Source organism: Numida meleagris, chromosome 7 (genome assembly GCF_002078875.1).
Source record: "Numida meleagris isolate 19003 breed g44 Domestic line chromosome 7, NumMel1.0, whole genome shotgun sequence".
In the NCBI taxonomy this organism is placed as follows: Eukaryota; Metazoa; Chordata; class Aves; order Galliformes; family Numididae; genus Numida; species Numida meleagris.
The window spans coordinates 15,972,524-15,998,318 of record NC_034415.1 but is presented as its reverse complement, the minus strand read 5'-3'; the positions used below and the strand labels follow the sequence as shown (position 1 = coordinate 15,998,318).

Below are 25,795 nucleotides of genomic sequence, written 5' to 3'. Positions count from 1 at the left end.
GACTTTCAGTCTAACAGCTCCATTTTGCTGGTCATAAACTTCCTTTACAACGGTGAGCAGCATTGCTTTTGTTTACCTGGGAGAAACTGCAGCAGAGAAACAGAAATGGGGAATGATCCATCCAGGTTCTCTTAGTGATGTGGTTATTGGGTCTTGATGTTTCCTAATGGCTAGTACCTTATTTGTGTGGAGGTTGGCTCAGAGGTGTGATCTCAAGGAACGTGTTATTGTGCAGTATTAAAAAAACAACAAGAAATACTTTGAGTAAAAAAAATAACAGAACAAAAATAACAACAAAACTTCATGTTGAGTTCTTTCTCCTTCATCGTCTTGAAAGCAGACACTGATGTTTTTCATTTTCCAAAACTCTCCTTTTGCTCTGTTGGTTTGGTTCTTGGATAGCCTGTTAAACTTGTTGAACAGTTGTGAGAAGCTCTAGCAGCCAGTTGAGGAACAGAAGTACATGGGGTCCAAGATGGATCACAGCGGACCTGTTTTACCTGTGCTGATAGAATAACTGCTGGTTGTTCGATCTTTATATATAGTTTCAGTGTTTTTTTTCCTTTTAATTTAATTATATAAAACTTTCTAGCTTTTTTAGATCTAGAGATGTTTAATATTGATACTTCTAGAGATAGGAATGCTGCTCTCCAAAGCAGTATATGGTGGCAGTTGTACCAGGTGAAGATCTCCAAGTTGCTGTGGCTGCCCTAAGGCTTCCACTGGTTGAGCTCACATAGGTGGTAGCATGTGAGTTTGCTGCTGTGAAGGACAGGAACCAAAGGGCAGGTTCTGCCTCCACCAGAGCTCTCTGTTGCTGCACTGCCACAGCCTGAAGGTTCTCTGCTCTGTTTGCTGCAGAAGACAGCATCTTGGAAGCACAGATCCTTCCTCCCTCTTGCTTACCAGACAGGCTGAAAAACTGCAAGAAGGTAAGAGGCTGGTGGGCTATGCATTTTGAGAAATGAATGGTTAGAAAACCAAAATCCAAACCCCCCACCTGATAGCATCCAGTGGAAACCCTGTGGTGCTGGTTCCCATTCAGCCTGGGGTGGTAGACAGCACGTGTTTGCCAATACACCTAAAGGTTTGGAGGAATGTGTGGTGACGAGGGACATCCAGCTTCTCAGTACCTATGTTATCTAAAAGTCTGTGGATGGCACACGTTTGTTATTAATTTGGCATGCTTAGAGATAAGTATGGTTCAGCTAAATTTGGCTGGGAACAGCAGAGGGAATAAATAGAGAGGTTTTAAAATGAGGGAAGCCTGCCTGAATGTGAGCTCATGGACAGGGCGCAATGGGATACACTGAATGGCATTTTAGTGTTCTGAAAGCATTGTGAAGTTTGACCAGGAAAGGGTCTAAGCTTCAGTGCCAGGTGAATGTTGAGCAGATGGGCAGGTAGTTGCATTTAATTTGCCTGGAGAACTTAGTGCGTACAGCAGGTGCATACAGACAGTTGCTCTTCTGAGACTGGATGTCTCCAGATGCTCTTCCTGTTCCAGCAGCCCCTCTGGGTACTGCTTCCCTGGCTGTGGAGGAGCAGAGCCAGTGGCATTAGCTTCTCTGTTCCACCGAGCTGCTGTCGGCTTATGCAAAATCCTGTGTATTTTGAATCCAACCCTTATTTGCTCTAGTTTAAAAAATGCTAATAAAAATGCTGATGCCTCTGTTCTTTACACTTTCAAGTTAAAGCAGACTTCTGAGTGGAATGGGTGAGCGTGTCCCCTTCCTTGCTGTTGGGGTTGTAAGGAAGTCATGATTTGTCGCGTTATAGCTGTGCTCGGCCAGACTGAGAAGGGGGAGGAAGCTGGCAGCACTACAAGTCACAGCCTGCAGCTGTCTGGTGGCACTGAGTGAATGCAGAGGCTCTGGATGGCTCACCGTGAGCCTCAGACAGATGTCTGCCTGTTCTCAAGGCCTCTCCTTGCTGAATGTCAGTGCTTTCCAGAAACTGGGTCAGGTAGGCTAAAATGTGGGTGGCAGAAACCAAGTCACTCACTGCATAGTGAGAAAGGCAGAGTAAAATTTATCTCGAGTATCTCGTTCCATGCTTATCCTCCTGCCCCCAAAATTTGTGTTTTTCCATGGAATTTAAAGCTTGGTCAATGACTGTAGCCTAGCAATGAATTTGAGAAATACTTTTTCTTGAAATTATGTAAGTTTTCAACAGTGAAAAGTGGACTTCTGTCTCTGCCCATGTTTCAGGGCTGAGTGCTTTAGTCTGTGATTTGGACCATTGTTCCACTAAAATAACTGTGAATCTAATACTGGGTTAAAAAGAGTTGGTCTATACCCAAATGTGAATTGCCCTCCCAGCCAGAGCTTGGCTCCAAGTGTCTAAAAATGCCGTGGTATCCATGAACCGCCCAGCTGTGCACTAGTCCTTAAACTTTGATGTGCTGTCCCACAGGTCTCACTTTGAAGTTCGCAGAGAAGTCAGGGAGGCTCCTATGTAACCTAATGAAATCTGACCCTAAATGGTCATTATCAAGAGAGTATCAACCAGTGTCTTTTCAGGATGGAAGACTTAAAATAATGGTATTAAACTTACTGAGGGATGCATCTAGACTTTTAAGTAAAAATGTGAAGCTGCTCTAGTTAATCATTTTGGAAATGTGGAGATTTCTGTGCTGTAAATCCAGTATCTAGTTATTCCTACGTATCAAATGCCAGCATAGGCTCTTCTGAGGGTTACCGTTATGCAGAAATGAGCAAATATATTTGTAGATGAATCTGTGGCTTTCACAGCAAGATTGATCTACTCCTTTCCATTCCATCCAGTATGATTTGTAGTGAAACTTCACCAGAGTAACATTTTGGGAAGAATGCTGAGAGCTACGAAACACTCATAGTGTGCTCTGACTCAGTGGAGTGATTGCTTTCCTGCTGCTGAGGAGTAAATCACACATTTAAAACAAAGACAAAACTGAAGTATTCTGATCTCTGGTGTTTGGTTCTGCTGGCTTGTTTTTTAACCCTTTTTTGTGTGTGATTGTATTTTGTCTGGCACATGAACGTACAACTACTTTTCTTCAGGCTAACTTGTTGGTCGTGATTACCTTAGTAGCGGGAACATGAAGAAATATATCCCATTTCTCAGTGGTTAGAAGCCTTGTTGAATTTGTTAGTGGACAAAAGTGCTGCTTTAGTTAAGGCGTTCTGTGTACATAGGCACAGCTGAAATACATATTCAGTACCTTTCTTCTAGGATAGCAACAAAGCTCAATGGCCTATTTCAGCATCAGAATCCATTTCAAAACATAACTGAGATAGCTAGGATCTCTTTGAGCCAGTCTGCATTCACCTAGTGCCACGGTTCCTATTTAAATCAACAAACGTGAGATATTCTGACTGCTTCTGTAGTTTGTGTTCTGTCTAAGCTCACTATATGAATAATTTCATAATGTATTTCCTTCTATCTATCCTTTACAACAAGAGAGAAGGGGAAAAAATATTCTGCAGCTATCCGCTGCTTAGACTTTTTATGAGAGTGTACTTGGGAGGATCTGCTGTTCTGAACCAGAGCTGATCAATAATGTAACGTACCAGTGGGGCTGTCTGTTCTTCATCTCCTTGGCTATCTCATCCCTTGGGCTAGTCTTCATAGAAATGACAGCAAATTAGGTTCAAGATAATTGAGTTGTGCCTTAATAGTTAAAAGCTTAAGGAGAAACATAGAAATTCAGGAGACAGTGTTTTCTTTAGCTGCTTTTGATACAAATACTCTGTGAAAACTCTACATCTTAGCGTTTGATGGATCCTTCTCAGGTACACTTGACAAATTTCCGAGTCTGCTTCCTTTGTCCATTTGTCAAAGCATCTGCAGCAAATAAAATGCTGTACTTTGTCCAACCTTCCTTACGTTTACTGGAAGAACAATCAAATTATGTTTGTTGCTTCCTGTGGGCTCCTGAAACTATCTGAAGTTAGACAAAGCCTGTTTGCCTTAATGGATAGAAAGAGGAGTTGTGATTAATCTCAAAGTCCAGCCTCCCTGCTAGTGAAGCACAGTGACAGTAAAGGTTTTGCTGGTTTTTTTTTTTTTTGGTCTGGTCTCCCTGGCTGAAGAGAAACGACAGAGCACTTACTTGGCTTCAAGTAAAGGAAAATGCTGCATTTTCAAAAGGCCCTCAGGCTTCTGAACACTTACGTTTTTGTGAAGTTAGCTATTCTTTTTTTGTATCTATGAGACGAAACAGTAAAACAGAGATTGTGTTGAATACTTACTTGCTTTCCATGATTAAAATGGAAGTTTCTTAGAACTGAAACCAGTTTATCTGCTGCTCAGGTTTGCATTGCAGGAACCTACGATGAAGCTAAAAAAGTATGTACGCGGGGAAACCCTTTCAGGTAGTTTGGATGCAAGTTTCAAATTCATCTGTGTACAAAATGGAATGTAGAACATGCTTTTACTTTTTAAAACAGTATCTCCTGCAAGATAGTTACCTTACTTCCTTCTAAAAAGATGGGAGTGGTAGATGGATACTTCATATTTCAACTTATGCATGCTTGCTGCTTTCATTCATGCATGGAGAGCAGTTAACAGGTCAAGAAGCACAGGTGACTACACTGTTGCTAGAAGCTAGCAGACTGAGTAGGTTCAGTAACAGAACTGCAAAGAGCTCTATGTTTTCTGAAAGACAGGGAAATCAGGGATGTATGCTGTGCTTGCTTTTAAGCTAAGAGAATAAATATCTGTATTACAAGGCAAGGTTAATATGTGAACTAAGAATCAGCAGATAGAGAATGTAGGATCAAAACTGGGAGGAAAGTTCATTTCTGATCCCTTGTTGGGAATACATGAGAGCCAGTGTGGGGGAAGGTAAGAGGCTACAGAAAATATATGTAGAAGGCAGCTGGGGCTGCAGGCATGAAACCCAGGTAATACTGGAGGAGAATTTTTTGTCTGTCATACTCTTCCACTGTAAGGTGGTTATTGCCTGCTACAAGAGCGAGGTCCTTGCTTCAAGCAAGACCAGGAGTGAAGGGCCTGGTGCTGGAAGAAGCTTGTGTAGAAACACAGCGGGCTGGCAGCAGGAAGACATGGAAAGAAAGAAGAGGGTGGGTTAAAGTCACAAACTCACTGGGCAGCTGTGATAAGAAGGAGGAGAAAGGAAATACTGTGAAGCAGAGTGAAATACTTGCTAAATATCAAATGAAATGAACAGTCCTTCTGGTGAGTGGTAGAGAGGATCTGAGGCTGGCAAGAAGGACACAGCTAAAGTATTCTGTTGAAAATAGCATAGTAAATCATCAATGCAGAAACAAAAATCCATTTTTGGCAAATGTGGGAACAAGAAGTGTGGGATATAGTCAATATTTTAGAAGACGAGTGGATGGCAGCATATTTTTGCTACGGTTGTCACGCCATATGTTCTGGTTGCAGCTCATATGCTGACTTGAACATCACATGTCAGACACAACATAGATTTATTCTTGGGACAAGTTAGTACTGGCTGCAAAGATTTGTGCTTTTTTTTTTGTAGAGTTTGCATTTGGTTTTGCAGAGACAGCAGTAACCACTCTTGTAGCTGTCCCGTGCTGAATCATTTAGGAGATGAGCAATGTATTTCACACCTATCCTTATAATGGATAGGAGTGGAACATAAAAGAAAGAGGATAATATGACCAAGCTGTATCCACATTCTAAAAGCTTATAGGAATATTTCAGGGAACAAAAATGCAAAGCTGGGCCTACAGAATCACCCAAAGAGCATCTGATTCTATTGGTCTAGTGTGAGCTCGATCTCAAGATTATTATTCTAGTTCTGCTATGAAGCTGATAATTTTTGCCACAAGGTGGGGTGTAAATGTAAAGAAAATGAATCTCTTGAGATACAATTAAATATGAAGAATAAAATGCAGGCTCTAGTGTAACACCCATTCATCCAAAAACTGGTGAGCATGAAGTAGTTCAAGGAAAGATGTATTTTTGGTAATAAAACTTTAAAAAAAAAAAAAAAAGCATTATTCTTGCTTGTTGTGTTTATTTGCTCTAAGTGGGGGAGGGGAAATGACAAGTCATAATAAATTTGTCTGTCTATATTTTCCCGTGCACATAAATTTCAAATGAGAAAGAAAAATATATTTTAAAAGAACAGTTGATAAATTTATTTGATAGAGAGAATTAAAAAAAATTTGTGAAAATTATAGGTCTTGAAAAACTTTTCCTTCTATCTCATGTTCTCTGAAGCAAAACATTTGATGCAAAGCACACCTGACATCGGACTAGCATATACCTCAGCGGTTTTCTATGTAGTCTTCACTAAAGTGTGCTTACCAAATGTGTTGCAGCACCAGAGCATGAGTTCCATCAGCTTCAAAACCTGTGAACTACGTATTCATGGTAAACAATGCTTCTAAAAAAAGGACACTGCAAATACAAAAAAGAAGAGGGTATTAGCAGTCAAGGTTCTTTGGGAGATATTGCATTGCTTTTGGTTCTGAAATGTTTATAAAGAGCAGCGCACAAAAACGTGGGTAACCATTTCAATTATCCAAAGCTCTTAAATTTAAAGGGTGTTTGTTTAAAAAAAAAAATGGGTCCAATTATAACAAAATGATATTTGCACAACTAAGTTTGAAAGAAAGCATTTTGTTAGCGATAAATGCACTAAGAACTGAAATATAAGACAAGCTCTTGTTTGTCAATTTGTCAGATGTGTGCTGCTGAAGCTTCCCCTTCCAATTACAAGCTGTTTAGTACAGCACAATAGCTATTTTAAAATTAACATAGAAACTGGAATGTTTTTTCAATTGTAGCACATGTCATCTGAGATGATTACCATGAAAAGACCTGAAAAGGGAACACAGAAGCAGTGATTTATAGACGCTCTAATTTTTCACTTAGAAACTCTTCCACGCTGTCTGTATTCCACTTGAGGATGCTCAGTTCTTCTGCAATGTTCCCACTGTCGTCCAGCAGCTTCAGTACAGGGTCAGAACCACGCACATACTGTGGAAAGAGACAAGTCAATTCCCTTGGCCTAGGAAATGCATTCTCCATTTCAAATCCCTTGTCAATTTATTTACATCAGTTAAAGATGTCAAATCAAGGAGAGAAATAAGCTCAAAGATTAACACCATGAAGTATGAATACTTATAACCAGAGTGCTAAATGAAATTGGAGTCTTTGGGAAAATGTGGGCAAGATAACTTACGCTATGAGAACAACCTAAGCTTAGGAAAATTCAAAACCCTTACTTAAGCTTGGTTGTTCCTGATAACACTTACTTAATGCTATAAATATTTTGGTGCCATGTGTTTTGTTCTGCGTTTACAAATATTATTGATAGAATGTTTACCAACAATATATTCTACTTTCCTTGATGAAAATATCTACGTAAATCAAATTAAGCTTATGAGATCCTTTTGCTTGTTCTCTCCTATGTTACTGTTGCCTCCTCCGTCCAAGCTTAAAGGAGTAGATTCAAAGGAAGAACAAGAGGGGAGACACCAAGGTTGAAGCTGTAGTGACAGAGATGCTGCAGGCTGGATATCCTCCTGGCAGCAGTGTTTGCAGTGGATACTTTATTGCCTGGTTCTAAGGGATGAGGACCAGGGAGGAGAAGGTAGCATAATGGGCCAGCAGGCCTCATTCCCCAGGAAATTCAAATGTAGTGGTTTAAGAGCAGTAAATGTTTATCTTAAGACCTGGAGCAGAGTTACTTGTCTTTAATAAAATGGGTAAAAATCCAGCTTCAGTTCAGACTTCTAAGTTGCATTTAATGTTAAAGATAGGGCAGTGGAGGAAGAAGTCAAAAGAGAAGGTGCATATGTGTTGGAAACAGCTTGTTCTCTTTGGCCTACTATGCAATCTAGTGCATGGGCAGGGAGACAGCGCCGTAAGGCTTGTGTGGAAAGAAGGTATTCTGCTTCAGCTGTTGTAAGCTCCTCAAATTTGGTTTTTGAGTCAAGCAGCTGAATGATTCTTCTCATACAGTCAATGGACTTTTTTTAACAACTTTAGAATTTTCTGGTCACTCAAACAGTGCAAAGGTTTACTATCAATTTTTGATGTAATTACTTTCTTGCCTACTACTGTGTTTGTGCCTACTAGGTTTTGCAGGTAGTGCTGGCAATGAAAACTGAGTGAATCCTAAAATACACAATGCAAGTAAGAGCTTTTAACAGTACTGTAAGGATGTAGCTATGTAGGGCTACAGGAAGATTTTTACTAGGGGTATTTTTACTTTACCCTATTACGGAGCTAACCTAGTTGGCTTCAGTTAATGAAGCTACCAGCATCTCTAATCAGGTTTCCCAAAATCTTGTAAAATAAATACCAGATTCATTTGTACAATTTTCTTTTTTCCCCAGTAATGTTTTATACCAATTGTAGTATAGACTGCTTTAATGTTCAGTACAGGTACAAAGTTTAAAATAAATATGAATCATTGAGATATACAAGAGAGAATGTTTTTGAAAGAAACTGGAGGACATATATGAATACATGAGACAGACAGAGGAAATCTGCTTTGGACAGAATCTGCTGCTGAGAAGACAAATCGCTTACTTCAGCCGTGCATAGCTATGAAGTGACTCCAGATGGTGCCATTTGGTGAACAGAGATGAGAGCACAAAGATGTGAGAATCAAGATGTATAACTGTGAAGTACGCTGCAAGTTCACATATGATTTTAAGTTTTACACTAAAATTTCAAATCAAAGAATTGCTTGAGCTTAAGGCAGTGTGGGGCATGCAGATTTGCCTATATGCAAGCCATAGGAAACACCATTCAGTGTATGCAGTTCTTTAAAGCTGGATGTTTGAAGGCTAAAGTAAAACAGAATCAAAACAGACTGAAGAAGATCTGAGAGGAAGGAGAAATATCTAAGAATCTCTGAATGTATGGAAATGGCAGCTGCATTAGAAAATAAAGGAAGAACAGATTGAGAGAAAAGGAATTGAAAGCATGGCAGAATAAGCTCAAGTAAACACAAGATGTCCACAGAATCAGGTCAGAATGCAAGCATTCCTCACGTTCTTTGAACATCTGCTTTTACTTAAGGGCTCCAGTATACCTTTTATTGGATTTAAACAAAATAACAAACAACCCCTCGAGCCCCAATAACAACAAAGAATCAGTACCACTGCTTAGCAATAACCCAAATAGCGTTAGCTGCAGAAACTTGGAAAGATTTATATTGGCAATGCATGTACATCCTCTGCTGAAGTATTATTTCATCAGCAAATAAGGACACTCCATAAAAGGGCTGTTTTCACCAGGTTTAATTCTTCTTAATATATGCTTTCCCCAGACCCCAAGAAAATACAAAAACCCTTCGGCTGTTACTTACCTTGATTTGCAGTCCCCTGAAGAGTTTAGGCTTATCACTCCTGACAAAAGCTACAGTATGGAGAAAAAAAATAAAGAGAATCAAGCTTTCCCATGGAAAAAAGCTTTAGAAATCAATTCTTCACAAAACCAATAGTCCTAAACACTGTGCATAAGGAAAACTCTATTTTTACCAGTGTTCCAAACAAACGTGGATTTTCCTTGGACAGTATCGCTACTGCATGAGTTAGTTCATCTGCATGGACAGGTGACAGCCCTCAGCAGAGCCGCACATACACGGCTGTATATGCAGATGTGAAGGAAGGCGTTAGAGCAGTCAAATTCTGGCTGGAGATGAGCTCTGTGAGGGAGGATGCACGTGAAACTCATGCCCTCAGCACACTGCACACAAGTGGCAACAGAATGGGTGAAAGGGCGCTGAGGAAGCTGTGGGTAGAGGTGTTATTCTTGTACACAAGACAAACAATTTTGTCTTACAGAGCTCTCCAAGGTTACGTGCTGAAAACCAGCATGAAAACAAGAGGAAACGAGAAGCTCGTATCTCCTCTTTTCTTGAAACTCTAAAGGCAAGCAGTCAGCTTCATGACAGACTCTGTGACCTGCCATGTAGCTCCACAGAGAGGTCAGCTGCTGATGGACAGATTCTTCACCTGAGGAGCCGGTCAGCAAACGTGAGTGCTAGCAGCAGCACAGACCCCGTGTCCCTACAGTACACCATCATTGTGTTAGCGTGAACTTTGAAAGGAATACTGACAGCACGGCTTACTTCGGGACAAAATGTGAGCATAATCCTCTACTTCCAAACACTTCAGCTTAATGAATATATGAGTTGCAAAAGTATTTTAAATTTATTTAGAAAATAGCTTAGTCTTCATTTCTCATTACACTCAGGTTATACTACAGGCTGAATTTAGTATCTACAGTGACATTAAGTGGATTCAGGCCACTCCTGTGGTATTCCAGCAGAGTCTCCCCAAGGATGAAGACTGTCAGCATGGATTGACTCTCACGGAGGTGCTGGCTGCATGTTAAAGCTGCCTTCTCAAGGTTAGATGACAACGCATCCCTTGCGAATTGCAGTGCATCCAGCTGGTGCATGGAGATGAGCGCAACCTTGGGACTAATGCCTCATGCTGCCTCACAAAATGTAGTGCTTTCCTCAATAATTGTAGAGATGTCCTCTGACATCTTTATACCTTTCTCTATATTACTGAAGACAGTTACCTTAACATTTCCTCAGTACGTATATACAGAGAGACATTTATTTTCTTCATTCTACTGTGCTCCTGGTACAGAACAAAATCAAATACTCTGTTGGCTGTACCAACCACTGTGCAGCACAAACAAGTTCAAAGCAAAATGGCACAGTAAGCTGCTAGAGAGACTGGTGCCTGAAGAAGAAAACTTGCTTCTCTTCTTTTTGGAGAACTTTAATGTCACACTGTGAGCTATAGTCACAGAACAATTTCAAACTGCACTAAATCACCAGTGCTTGCTCACACACTGGAGATCAGCTCTGATAAAAATTCATATCGAGGTCTGGGCTCTGGTAGCAAGATACAAAAAAAGTGGCAATGTTTCTCAAGTCCACAGCGAATTGAACTTGGGAATTGAGCATAGGGATTTTTCCCCACAAACAGAAAAATGTGAAGCTGAAATCACTGTGTAGGACTTCACATGAAAAGGAGGTTTTAGGAAACAGTTGGTATATGGAGTAAATTTAATTGCAGAACTTAAAGAGAAACAGTAAGATGGCACAGTAAAATGGAGTCTCAGAAACAGATCTGGGCTGTGGAACTCAACTCTTTAAGAACAGCCTTTAGGGGTTAGCTCAGGCCGCAGCACTTTCAGCCTTCAGCAGGTGTGGGGACTGCTTAACTGAGTGACAGATGGAAGCTCACTTGGACATGAGTGGCTGCTTGCTGGCTGCAGTGTTGGAGCAAACAAGCTCATAAAATGTGGACAGAATTAGGCAAAAGGAAGTATTCTATAGGCTGGATTACATTTCGTCACTTTAGATGTAGCTATTACACACTTGTATCAATGTCTAATGTCTAAATCTTCTGAAAGCTGAAGCACTGCAGAGCATTTTTCCTGAAATTTTAGACAGCTGGAACAAAATCGTTTTTTGTTAGTGGCATATTTATTTCTAATGCTCATCATAGTGACTTTATGTATTAATCACTTGAATTCCTATGATGCAACTAAGAATAATACTCACTTTACGAAGAATTTCTACATTCTCAATTTTGGAAGCTAAATTAAGAAACTAATACATTTACATGCGCTAAAAATACAGATTATCCTGCCAAACCTCATTTTCCCACAAAATCAGGCTCTAAGTTGAATACACGGCCTTGGAATAGAATTGATGGGGTCAGAAGTGAGATGCAGCTCAGGCGCACATTTTGTGATGTGCAGCTGCCGGCTTACCCTGCGATACAGTGCACGCAGTCCACTTGCACTGCCCCAACACTTGCTAAGGCTGTTTGCACATCTTTATACCACTGTTTAATAGTTTGATGCTTAATACTAAAATCCTGGATATCTTCCAATTTTTCTCTCCCCATAGCAGCTTCAGATATTACACACTGCAGAGAAAAAGCATTTAATACAGTCCATTCATGGCTGAGTGAAAAAGGCATTTTCCACTTTGATTTCTGCAAGATGAACTCTAAGCTTGGTGCCCTGACACTATTTTTGGTGAATTAAACACCAGACTAGAAGTCAGAGCTGTTCTACTGCCTGTCTTGCAACAGTCCTGTCACATAATGTTAAGAAAATCACTTCACTTTATGCTGTTACAAAACACATGCAATACCAAAGCATATGCGTTCTGTTGGAAGGCAACCCCGAGGTGAGGCTGCACAGCAGACCTGACTGCCATCCCGATCAACTATAGCAAAAGGTCAGATTGCGGAGCAGAAGACAGCCTACTGGCTTCTCCAAGGCAATCTGCTGAATGCACGAAAGGGAGAAAAGGATCAGACGTGTACAGACGTTTCAAAGCCTGCTGAGTGCCAGGCTCACACCTAGCATCAAACAGTGCTTTTAAGGACCTAAGAGCAGCCTCTGCCTATGTACAATACAGAAACCCACTGCTATCCTCCCTTTGTTTTGACAAAGCTTGAAAACAAATCTGTTGGAAGTAAGACCTAGAATCCTAAATGGAGATTACTAAAGAACTGAAGAATCACTCACATCCACGCTGCAAGTCTGTGTATTTGCTGGCAGACACTTGTGCTATTCTCTCTGAAGCAGAAGATGCTGAAGGAAAGCTTTCTGACACCAAACGGGCATGACTTCACATCTCATCATAGTAAGCTGCAGATTTGTATGTTTGGCATAAGTCCTTTGTTAAGAGGCTTGACTATCTACTTTTAATATATTAAGGGCACGATCCAGATTACTAAGGATATCTACATTCAGAAATACTTGTATTATTTAGTTTCCTGCTTCTCTGCAGGAGAAAAGATCTGCTTGATCTGTAACTGGAAAAATACCAAATGTTAAGCTAATCTATTAATACTTGAACGATAGTCAATATACATAGCAGTAGAACCTCACATTTATCTTCAAACAACTATGAACACAGACAAGCATTTTTAACCTTGTCCATCCGTATGGGTACTGCTGAGTCGTGGCCTGCACCACTGATTGAGCACCTGGAGGAAAGACCCAGTCAGCCCTGGGAGCACAGGTGAAAGCAATTCATCTGTATGACTGGAAGGGGTGGAGCCTGGCTTAGGCCTCTTAGGCCTCATTTAAGGGCTGACTGGCACTGGGGAAGGATTTCTTTCTGGAGATCCCTTCTTGGTGGAAGCTCTTCCCTGTGAATCAAGAATCTTCTGATATGGGTGAGTGATCTACTTCCCTTCCTTTGTAGCACTGTGCTATCCTGCTGGTCCTTTCACCTCTTTTCTGCCTTTTCCATTGCGTTGACCTTTCTGATTGCTACACCATCTCCACCTACATCAGAAAGAATATAATGGCCTCAGATCAGAAAGGCCTGGAGAAGATTAAGAAACTTACTGCCCTATTATATCAGTTCCAGATTTTATTCCAGAAAAGCACAACAGAAGTCCTAACTAGCTATTATCTTCAGCATCATGTCAGCAACAAATTTTTACTGCACAATTTTTCCTCCTAGTAAGCTACAGCATGTCTTCTCACAAGAATCTAATGTGAATAAGTATCTTCCAGTAATGCAAAAGTCCACTTGTTCAAACTTTCAATCCTTCTGCTATTTAAACTGTGTTTTCTGTTTTGATTTACGCCACTGCTTACCAGTGTAATAGCATGAACACCTTTCTAACGATGAATGTCCATATGGATTCATCCAGCTTTTGAAACTTGACATAATCTTCTCAGTTGATGCTATTTTTCTAGTCACCAGAAGCTTTTAGCTACTAAACTCTTAACACTGCATACAGATAAACAACTTTGCATCACAGCTAAAGTATGCTAAAAATGCTGGTTGTGCACTAAAAAGCAGCAGCATACTTTTTTGATGAAGGTGAACAACCCTCCTATCCCTGATCGTTACACCAAAGAGGTCTATCATTTTGATCAGGGCAAAAAATTGTCAGTGCTCTGGGAGCAACATCAGAAAGGAACACTTCCATCAGTAAGGAGGAATGCTGCAAAATTAGTATCAAGAATGACCTACTCCTAGAAAAATACTTCAGCTCTTTCTGTGATGCATTGAAATGGGTTACATATTAAAATGCTCGCAATAGGAAGCATATAAGCTATTACTATTTCTCAGAAGACTAACATTTTATCAAACCATGATTCTGCATGGTACTTTGTGCAACTCTGAATGCAGTATATACACCTGATTTTTAAAATTCAGAAGTAAGACACACTAAATGCATACAAAATGTGTTACAGGAAATAACTGATCTTTTACTATCGCATATAGGATGTGTAACAGAAGAGCAGTAATGATAGAGATGTGCCTCAATCTGAAGTGTTTGTTTAGTTTGTATGTTTGTACATAATCTGTTTACAAACGATTATGATGGAACAATGTCTCTCACTAGAATATGCTACACTGCTTAGCAAGAATTTTACTAACTTTTGTGCAAAAATCTAAGATTTAATATTACTCTTTCAGATTTCTGTCACCCATACTTAAGAACTATGAATAAAGGTAACCAGGAAATAAGTGATCTTACCTAGAAGCACAAGCCCCTAACAAACTGTGTTTTACTAATTATAAGAATCCCCTCACAGCTGTGGAACTTGAGCAATACAGCAGAGTGCTTACTGACTCCCTGAAGCCAGAGGATCTAATGTAGTTGCGTGTTGCGTGAGTTCAAAGATGAAGGACTTTCTGTAACATCCGCTGGGAGCACATTCATTGTGTAACTACAAGTCACACAGTGAAAGGTCAGAATTCATCTCCAGATGAACAAAAAGAATGCCAAGATGTGAAAGAAATGTTCAGCGAAAAAAGCCAGCCTAATTCAGTTCTGTTAAACACACTGGAAAGAACACAAGAGTGTAGACATTGCGATCTTGTATCTCAGCATGAACAGAGCAGGGCTGCCACTGAAAAGTCATCTTCAAACAAATATTACTAGATTAGTCACTGACCTACCCAATTTTGTTTTCTACCTCAGAGCCTTAGTTTTACGCATGTCAGCCAAAAACTGTTACATTGTCTGTGCTAGCTGGTATAAGAAGATATTGCTTCATCTAAGAATCTTGTCACATATTTTCACTGTCCTACTTTGATGGAATGATAAATATTTAAAAGCTGTTTTATAAGGAGCAATTTCAAAACGTGTTACAGGAATTATTTTTACACTATAGCATTTATAACTCAACATTTTCTTCTTCAGGGAAACTGAGCAGGAAACAGTATCTCAGTACTGAAGATACTATAGAGGCTTACAGGAATGTAAGCTGTTACCTGACTTTTCATGAGAAGCTTTATTTGGGAAAGATAACAGGTATCCTTGGCCACACTCACATGAGCATTCAGCAGGCTGTAATGGTATTACAAAGAATAATAATAGCTAAAAGAGTACATTGTACTGCTTTTTAAAATTTTCTAATTATGCTTTTAAAATTTATCTCATCTTCCAACCTGTTGCAATAACCCTAGCAGCAAATCTGATCACGAGAGACTCGGATTGGGTAATGGCAGAAACTGGTGAGCAAAAAGAAAAAGGAAGAAGTCTGTTCATTCCTCCTCTCTTTTTACTGTCCCAAAGAGAAAAACTGCTTTAGATAAACAAGGATGGAAAGGAAAATTGTTAACATTTGTAAGTTTTTCCTTTGTACTGAAAGCTTTTGGAGGATGTTTTATGGCACACATAGAGCAGTTGGGAATATTTTTAAGTTTGCTGAATATGAATGTACATAGGAGAGGCAACCATGTTATTCCCAACACAAGTTTCCTCACACCCCTGAAGTAGGACAAGCAATTTAATTAGTTCTTGCTTTGGTGTTTTAAACAGCAGGAAAGAATCTTTCCTGCAGCCTTGTGATCAATTAACAAAACTGTGTGTAGGTAGGAGTGGTAGGGGGGGAGTCCAAAGCAGCATAACTTATGCTAACTTCAACCTGGTTTTAAATCCTTTTGTTTCTTGTTCTTTAGTCTGCCTTCAAATAAGGTGATACTAATACTGGCCATGCTAGATGGGAGATGCACTTCTTGTGCATTTTTATTTCTAAAGCTGTATTAGACCTCTTTCTCTACGTGCAAGTGATGTTAAGTACTGTATTAGGAACCTCATTACTGAAAAAGAGCACTGCAATCCCATAAGCTCTATTCCTAACAAAATTCCATGTTGAAACTTCTCACAGATGCTTTTCCCACAGCTTCCTCCCACAACACACTGATGATACTTATTTTCCTTCTACTCTATTATATTTTGTTCACTTTAGCTGTCATTATCCAGCAACAAAACAATTATACTATATTATATAATATATGTAATTATATAATATTTACATTATATTCCATCTGGAAGGGAAGCAGTTCCATAAGCACACTGCATAATTTCATTTCTCAAATATTGGAGTCTCAGGTCAGTGCAACTTTCCTGATTGTAATAGATGAAATTTATGACTACTCATAGTAGCACTTAAAAGCACATTTTGTCATTTTTGCTGTGACAGTATTTCGTATTTTAAAGAAAAGTAGTGGCTTTACTTACCCTGGACTTGAGGGAACCTTCCCAGTTTTCATCCACATACCTCTAGGACAGCTCCTGCATAAAGCTGCAATAATATATGGAAGCTGTTAATAAAAGTATAAACTACTTGTTTGCTTATGGCATGTAATCTATCAATTTGAGAATCAGTATCAAATCTAGTGAATTGATATTTCAATATCTCATGTTTGTCTTTGAGAAGAACGTGAGGCTGGGCTAACCTAAATGCTTGCACTTAGACATCAGTCACCTCAGTCAGCTACACAAGGTACCCAGATTCACTGCTCTTACACTGAAGTGTAAGTTCACTTCAGTTCTATAAAAGGTAGCATCTCAATAAAAATATATCACTTTTGTATAAGGTCACATTTTTAGGCTTTGTTTTTCTGGCAGCGTGCAACTGGCTTTATAGTCTGGTGAATCTTAAATATAAGGTAGCAGCAGATTTTTCCTGCTACTAAAATAGAGTTTCCTACTGTAAAGCTTGGCGTTTTCATCTCAGAAATAGTTGTCAATACTGTTTACCAAATCATGCCCTTCTAGCTGTGGAACTCCTACTGCTTAGAGAGGAGCTGACAGAATAAGCTCCAGTTAAACAGTTACTTCAATCCGTTACATTCTATAAACAATGAATACCTCTGCTCCTGTTTTCTGATAGCAGTGTTTTCTTGACAAATGTGAAAGTCCAGACAGAAAAACCTAACAGTGCTGAAATGTAGTAAAATTCATGTCTGACTTAACCCATGGAGATGTGTAATTAAAAATATGCTTTCACTTTGAAATTTAATAAGTGCTAACCCTTCTGAAAAAGGAGCGAAAACCAGACACGACATGACAGAAATCTCAAAGCGAGTCCGTTTTATTAAAATTTCATCCCCCATCCACGCTGGCAGCCTGAGCAGCCAGGGAATGCATCTGCAGTTCAGAATATGAATCTTTTGATTTCTGGTTCAGTTCAGTACTGGTGTAAATACCATGGATTGGAACATATGAGATACTCTAGTCATCTGCAAGGAAATTACAGCTTCTTGCCTGACCTGAACAAATCAGTAATCATTACTTCCGCAGGAAATGGAACTAAAAATACTACACTGCAATAACTGTAGAACAGCCTCTCAGAAATTTGCTAAACTGCATGCAAGTTTTTCAGCTAAACGTTAGATTTAAGACAAAAACTACAATTTGACTGTTAAAACCCAGAGCTATGAAATAATATTTGAGAGATTAAAAATACAATCTTTAAGCTTTTTTATCCCAAAATTAAAATACTGAAAAGGCACAAATAAAAATCTCGGATACTAGCTTGCATAATTAAATTCCTCTGGATTGAAACAATGTAAGTTTAAAGATGGAGGAATTACACACACTGAATAGTGAGATTCTAAACTGAACCTGTGTCTCCATTCATTAGTCTTTTAAAAGCACTCCAACAACAATTATATCAGCAATCCTCCATTCAGATATTATTTTGCATGCTTGCTAATGCACAGAGCATTTCTCCTGGTTCTACATGCTAACAATTACTTGCATTTTTCTATTAAGAATTAGTATAAAGAAATAGAGGGGTAATAGCCTTTTTCCATCTGTTCACCGATTATGTTCTTTATGGGCACAAAGAAGCAAGCACAGCAAATTTAGGACAATGGTAACATGAACATTTTTTCAGTTCTCTTTACTGCAAATAATTCTTCCAGTTTATTTTTCCTTTCAAATACGGGTTCCTGTGGAATCAAGATCACTGCAAGAACCTAAAATATAAGACATCATGTGACTACAGAATTCTTCCACTTTGTAACTCCTAGCCAGTAACTGACAGAAATAAAGTTTTAGCAAAGAAAACAGCGCAGTCATTGATGCTTATATTTTGAGCTTCTATCTCTGCTGTAACTGAAGCCCAACTGTACTACTACAAAAAAAAGTTCAGATTCATGCTGGGACAAGCAGCTGCTCTCTAGATGGCTAGACAAAAAAAAAAACAAACTGACTTCATTTGTAACTCTAACAAAGGTGCCTTTTGCAAGAAACAGGTTTATTTGCATCACTTAAAAAGGCCCCAACAAGAGAATACTTATGAACATCTTCTGCCCCTACTATTCCACCATGTCCAGAGCAGCTTGCTCTGAACTTCTTTGATTGCTTCCTCATGAAGGCATTGACTGTGTTCAAGTATGACTAAGAATGACGCGTATCACTCAGTATGGAGGCATACAAACATGACTAGTCAGTTCATCACACAATGCTTAACTTACAAGTTAATTCACTTTATAATAACGCTTCGCTTGTTTTAGTGTTCATGAAAGTGAGCATAGTGCTTCAAGCAATGAAATTAAGACTCTCTAAACTATTACTGGTGTCCATTTAGCATCTCAAGTAAGTACTGTTATGATTTCCAGGCTGACTCACGTTGGCATCTATACAAATAACTGCTTTTTTAAAAACCTGCTTACTATGCTTTCTAAGGCTCTTGTGACAAAGACTGAACATTTTCCTCACCCTTTACAAAGCTACAGCTTGGGTTAAATCTCTTTCATTCAGCATCATCATATGGTGCTACATCAACAGTGACAAAAAAAGGTTTTGTAAATACATTAAATTATCCCCTATTTTTTGCGTACCAGTTTCCTCTAACTACTGACTAAGCCTGACCCTGTACAGGTTATGTTATATATGCTCAACTTGGATTTGTATGTATTTACAATCAGCTAAAAATTACGATCATGTCTTAAAACACACTGTAATGGGTTGTTAATATAAAGGCACGCACAGATAAAGAGCTGTCTGACACTATATAGAACTAGATACCGCAGGAATACTATGTCTAGTATTCCTGAACAGTCAAAACTATCAATTCACTTTTTTTAAATAGAAAACTTGATTTGTTAGAATAAAGGAATACACAACAACATATAAAATGCTTTATTTTCTGTGAGGGAGAGAACTGAGAACTCCACTCTTTCCCTAAAGACAGAAGATGGACAAGAATCTGAAGATTAGGAGAGCAGCAGCCAGAAAACCTCACTGTCAGGAACAGAATGAATTGATGTTCTGTAATGCAGAAAGCCAGCAAAGCCACTGCTACCACACAGATCATTCTGAAATGAAGTCATTGGTAAATTTAGCTACAAAGAAACTCTTCTTATTCACAGGTCATTATAGTGGGAAGGGAGATCTCCAACTGTAAGAATTTGGAAACAAAGAATCAAATAGTCAAAAGAAGTATTATTTGAATCAGTGTATTTCCAGTAGAATCTAAGCTCATTTATTTGTAGGGAAAGCAATTCCAACTGAAATTCCAAAGGAAAACAAACAAAAATACAATACTGGGTGTTTAAACACTGATGTAAGTTGCTGAGAAAGACTGCAGAATCTTTATCCTTGGACACCTTCAGAATTTAACCAGAAAAGGCTCTGAGCCCTGCTTTGGGTTGGAAATTCTTCTGTTCTGTATGCACAAATCAGAGCTGTCTGTTATCATTCCAATCTCCAGAATACAGGAAATGTATTACCTAAGGCTGCATTAGTGTTGGTACTAACCCAGCTCCTTGTTGCAGTACGGTGTCATCGTTCTTGTGCTTTCAAACCAAGGATCTGAAATCCCCCAGTCAACTCCTCTTCCCAGCAGATAAAGTTTTAGCTCTGTTCTCTGTAGTGGTTTGGTGCAAGGACAAGTGAACAGAAAACGTGACACAGGGGTGTGCAGAAGAAAATGTAGAAGTCAAGCACCCAGCAGTTAGGTAACTTTGGACTTCTGTGGTCTGTAGCGGGGGCAGAAAGGCGAAGTGAAATAGAGGATAAGCGTGACAGAAAAAGGGCTCCTGTGTACAAGCTCGTACTTGAACCTAGCGAGCAGTTGTATGTAAGCTAAAAATTAGATAGGAAGTTAGTAGACTTCAAGCTCCAGTCTTGAAATACGCTGTCTGATTAACTGTGCTATCAAACCATCTATTTGCCTCTAGAAGTATAATCCCTAAATATCTCTTCTTCTCCAGAATCTCTGCTTTCATTAGAGCAGAAAGAATCTCTGGAGATAGTCAACACTGAGAATGGAACTCATCAACTATTTACTTGACTGTGCATTTAATTAATTTGGAAACTGCACTTTTTGAAGTTGTTCCAACAAACGTGGAGTCAATCATTTTATCCAGATGTGTACTCAAATGAAGGTCAGACTTAATTAATTAAACATTCCATTTGCCAGCACAGATGCACATACACACTTTTAACTCACATTTAGCAAATTCACATTTATTGTTTTTCTACCCATCTTTCTCACTGAGAATAGAAAGAATTCTCCCATAGGTAAGGCTCGTCCTGCTACAGATAGGTGCCTTTTATCTTAGTTTGTCTGAAGAGTTGAACCTTCAGTGAATTTGACCCAAACAAAAGGTAAATTCTTCTGTCTTAGGCACAATAATCCGTTTTTAAATTTCATTGATATTTTAGTGATGTATATAGTTATATCTAGTATTATTTTTGCCCAACTTGTACTAAGTTTCTCATTATCTTAGCAGTGCAGAGGCCAGATAGTCCAATAAATTATTAAATCACGCTCTGACAGCTTATTATATTTTGACAAACCTGAATATGCGCACAAGACAAAAATGTCTGAATTTCAGACACCTTTGCTGAAATCTGTACAGTGGAGCAGTTACCCATCTCTGCAGAACTTTAAAAGTATGCACATGGACTCTTTGTATCAATGTATATGTTTACTTCGTTTTACAGTAGTTATACACTAGAAATAACATTGCAGGTAGGTAGCAGACAAGATGTTGCCCGTAAGAGTTTGCCATTTATGCCATACATTTTAATACCTCAAATTTCCCAGTTAATTTTTGCTTACAGCTGATGTTATCTAATTCAGCAAACCGCATAGCATGACACCATTAGAAATACTTGACAATACAATTTCAAATACCATAGAATAACACATCTTAGTATGCAAAATATATTTCAAAGCTCCATTTAGAAATATTTGTGAGGGCTGCTGCAATCCTGCGCAGTGCAACTATGATGATTAACAGGTGGCAGATTTCATCACACAGTTAATTCCTAACATTGATTGGAATTTTGACACACATCTATTGCTGAGATAAGCCTAAGATTATAATATACAATTAATGAAATATGCTTATAGCTATGCTTGAAATGATCACATGGCATAAGTGAAAGCTGCAAATGGAGTGCAGCTATTTTCGGCTACTGCAAAATATGGACAATCTCTCCTGCTACTACAATTTCACGCACAGTTAGCTTCACCTCCATTTCATCCTTCTACGTTTTACACACCAGCAGTACTCTGCGTCTGACAGACTGAAGCTAAAAACTTGCAGCTGTCTAAAGCAATACAGTTTAAGCTAGCTTCTGAATGAGTCTGCAACTGGATACAAAATCTCTTGCAGAGGAGAAAATAACCTAAAGAACTTTTTTTCATTTTACATACAGTAAAATTATGAAGTAATGAAAATATTTCATTGGATGGATGGCAGCGAAAGTTAAGAGTATGACACATACTGGGTAACCAGAGCACCTCACAGCTATTTTCCACCACGTCAATTCACAGAATACTGGATCAATAACAAGATGAGAATTAATAAATATCTTTCAAGGATATGAAAAAGCTGAGTTCCACAAACATACCACATGTGGGCTTGCACTGATGCCACTCAGCACAAAGTATTTTCAGGACTGGGCATATTTCACAGATCGTTTTAAAAAAGTACTGATGATACAAAAATTCTCAGATTTCTAACCCTTCCCACATACCTTCAAAGAGAATTAACTGCAAATCCTGAAGTCTGTGCTGGAATTCTAATAGTATGCATTGTGTGTCTGTAACATGGACAACTAACACACTGCCTTGCAATAGCAATACCTGCTCACATGATAAAAAAAAGTTAGGCTGCATACTGCAGGCATGCTTCAACAAACAAGATTCGTCTCTTCTGAGGACGTTCAGTCTTGTAAGTGACGGCACTAACAAAACCCTGAGCACTGCCACTCTGGAACTCAGCAACAGAGGAGTTCCAGCAAGTCAGGTATCTTACATGTAGATGCAGGTTTTTAGAGTAAGATTAAAAAATTAATTCAAGTAAAAGGATAGGGAAAAACACTTAAGATTTTTAAAATCTGTTCACTCCCAACTATTGAGTTTTCAGTAGAACAAAGATTTAAGAGTAAAATCTTAAGCTCGGTTATTAAAAGTGGCATTATGTTAGACCGTGAGTCAATTCAAAATGTGATGACTCTGAATACAATCTGTTAAGATATTAACATTCATGCTCAAAACTCCCAGTGCTAATTTTCTGCTGGCTAGTCTGCAGCGGGATTTACTTGGCACAAATTTCAGAAATTCAGCAAATATGAACTATAGATTTCCAAACAGCGGCTGTGCATAAATGTAGTAATATCAAGAATTCACACTCTGAAACAGCATTCAAAAGAATATTAGGAATGATGCTATAATTTAGCACTCAACCACATAATCATGATGGTAGAACAATCCAGTATTTCTATTCAGCAGCAAATACTCATGTTTGCTATAAAACCCTAGCAAAAAATGAAACCGAGCGACCTAATGCAAATTGATGAGAAAAAACAAACTTCTATTAAACAATCTCCATGTTCCTATGCACGTGCAGTAAATTCTGGCTCACTGCAAAGGAATATGTCAAACAACCTTGAGACGCCTTCCAGCCCTGTGCTTACTGTTCTACACTGAGCATGACTAAAATGGAAAAGACTGCATATATTTTTAATGTAAAGCCCTAAACACAAAATGGCATCTGCTCAGTCTTATACAAAAAGCACAATCACCTACAAGGTGAAATCTAGGTCTGATTCGGGATAATCAGAAAAATATCTACTGATTTAAATTCTGTTCTTTTTTGATCCATATTTATTAATGCAAAAATGTATATGATACAAAGTAAGTGACACCTCTGAGTAAATTACAAAACAAGACAGATTTCTTCGTCAGAAAACCCACCCATCTGGTTTAAAACCCACCTTTCTAGTTTCCAGCTGAGCTTCTTCTTGGCAGCACTGCCTACAGAAAGGATCCAACTGATTCAGATTGAACTGGCCAAGAAGGTTGCAAGAGCTGCACAGCAAGTTACTGGAGAAGCCGAGTTCCCTGCAAGCTTCTGAGGACAATTGTGCTCCATATACATTTATCTGTAAATCAATACAATGACTTTAGACTTTAGTATTAAATTAGTTGTTTTAAAAAGAAAGCTTTTAGACGCTTTGACAGTTAGAAGAATTAATTCTTTTGTGAACATTTTATTATAATGCTTAACAGCCTGCTCGTAAATGCAAACCATGACCTTATTTTGAGAAGTAGTCTTAAATCTAATAGTAAATTCTAGACGTCATTCACAGCGTGTATGTTTTAAGGTATCAGACCTGCTACTTTCATTTATACTTCTACACTCTAGTGCCTTTCTAGTGTCCACTCCAAAGAAAGTATGAAAAAAAACAGTCATAACAGCTGCAGCTCTCTGAAACACGCTCTCGTGAAATAATTCCAATAAACATCCTGCTACTGGAAGCACACTTGGAAAATAAGTCTTGCAGCTGAGCTAGGGAAATGCACAACCAGAGAATGACGAAGTGGACCAAACTGCTCAACAACGTATACAGGAAGGATTTTGATTTCATTTTTTTTTGCTTTGGAAAAATTACACGCTAGTGCAAGTGTAGATAAAACCCTGCCGCTGCTTAACATCAGCAACTCAGTTACTTAGCTCTTGTGCAGAACACCTACTGGGGTTTTAGTGAGCAGACAAAATGGGCTTATCATCTCCGCACTGAAATGATATCATTTGTTCTTTGCTCTTTTTTTCCTTTCACCTTCCTGCTTCCCTCCACAGGGACGGATCTGTGCCTGGTATACACAGCTTGCAGCCTCTCCTCCCAGCCGCATGCTGGGAAAATGAGCGAGGACACAATGAAAGGAGACCCTCTCCCCAGGTGCTTCTCAGATGGGGTGAATGATCTTGGGCCAAAAAATAAAAACAACCAACCAAACAAAAGGGAACAGGAAGAAGGAAGAGAATGAACTCCGATAAAAGTGGCTGCAGCACCTCTGCGTCCAGAGAAGCCCCAGCTGAACACCAGCACGCTGGAGGAGGTGACATCAGAGCAGCCAAAGCGTTGTTCTGGGCCAGCGGACAATGACAGGAGAACCACATTTCTCATTCACGTAAGCGCAGCTCTCCCTGGTATTTTTCCTCAAGTTTTGGTGCCCCGATTATAGTGCTAACCCAAAACAACGCTAACTGTAACAGAAGCGCGGTGACGTTTGGCCGAGACCCGCCGGCCCCGTAGACGGCGGCTCCCCGTCACAGGATGTGCCCACGTCAGCAGCACGTCCTCCCGTACAGCGCTGCCTACGCGCGCACGTCACACGACTGCTTTCTTTCACGTTAAATCATTTAATATATAAAAGCAACGGCAGCACCGTTACAAGTCGGCTCAGGAAGGACCGAACAGCGGCAAAACCTCGGACCGGGTTTTCTGCCCGCTCCCGGCCTGCGCTGCCCGGAGCCGCCTGCCGGGGGTCTCGCCCAGCGGCACCGCCCGCAGCCCCCGGGGCACGCACCTCAGAGCAGGTGCCAGGCCCCCAGCGGCAGCCCGCAAGCCTCCCTCCCCACGGAGCGCAGGAGCCCCGCGCGGCGCCCCGGGGCCGGGCAGGGCCGCTCAGCCTCCCGCGGCGGGACGCGTCTCCCTCCCGCCCGGTCCGAGCCCCGCTCCTGGCAGGGAAGCGCTGCCGCGCTCAGCCCCGACCCCGCTCACCGCGGGCAGCCCCAGCAGCAGGCAGAGCCAGTAGCGCCCCAGAGCCGCCAGCTCGACGGCCGCCGCCATCTTGGTGCCGAACTGCTGAGAGCGGCGGGCGGGCCGAGAGGGGACCTCAGCCGCTGCGGGTGCCCTGCGCTGCCTGGTGCGGGGCGGCGGGCTTGCTCGCAGACGGCCGGCAGGAACGGCCAGCGCGGGACGCCTGAGGGAAATCCGCAACGACGCGACTTTAGTCTGCTCAGTACTGTGCTCTACAGCCGGGCTAGCGGAGGAGATTCTTCCCACTCCCGGTCCGGCACTCAGCTAGCGGCCCGGGGCAGGGTCCTCACCCGCTCCGGAGCGCCGCAGCCAACCGGCACGCGGGCCCCCAGCGACGGCGATTGACAGCCCCGCCGAGCAATAATACCGCGCTACTTTCGGGTGCCGCGGAGGGGGCGCCGAATGCGAGCCGGGCGGGGGGGCGCGGCTTCGGGAGGGACCGCCCCCCCGGCGGAGGGGCGGCAGGAGGCGGGGCGGCGGCCGGG

The 25,795-nt window shown here is 40.4% G+C and overlaps 1 protein-coding gene across 1 annotated transcript; it reads right to left on the bottom strand.

The window, feature by feature from the left end:
* Positions 5,973–25,641, bottom strand: SELENOF (selenoprotein F). The gene is made up of 5 exons (XM_021404393.1): positions 25,272–25,641; positions 23,481–23,648; positions 16,476–16,539; positions 9,305–9,354; positions 5,973–6,960 (listed from the first exon to the last, which is right to left on the bottom strand). Exons 1-5 carry the CDS (start codon positions 25,338–25,340, stop codon positions 6,829–6,831), a joined length of 483 nt encoding a protein of 160 aa, XP_021260068.1. The 5' UTR covers positions 25,341–25,641; the 3' UTR covers positions 5,973–6,828.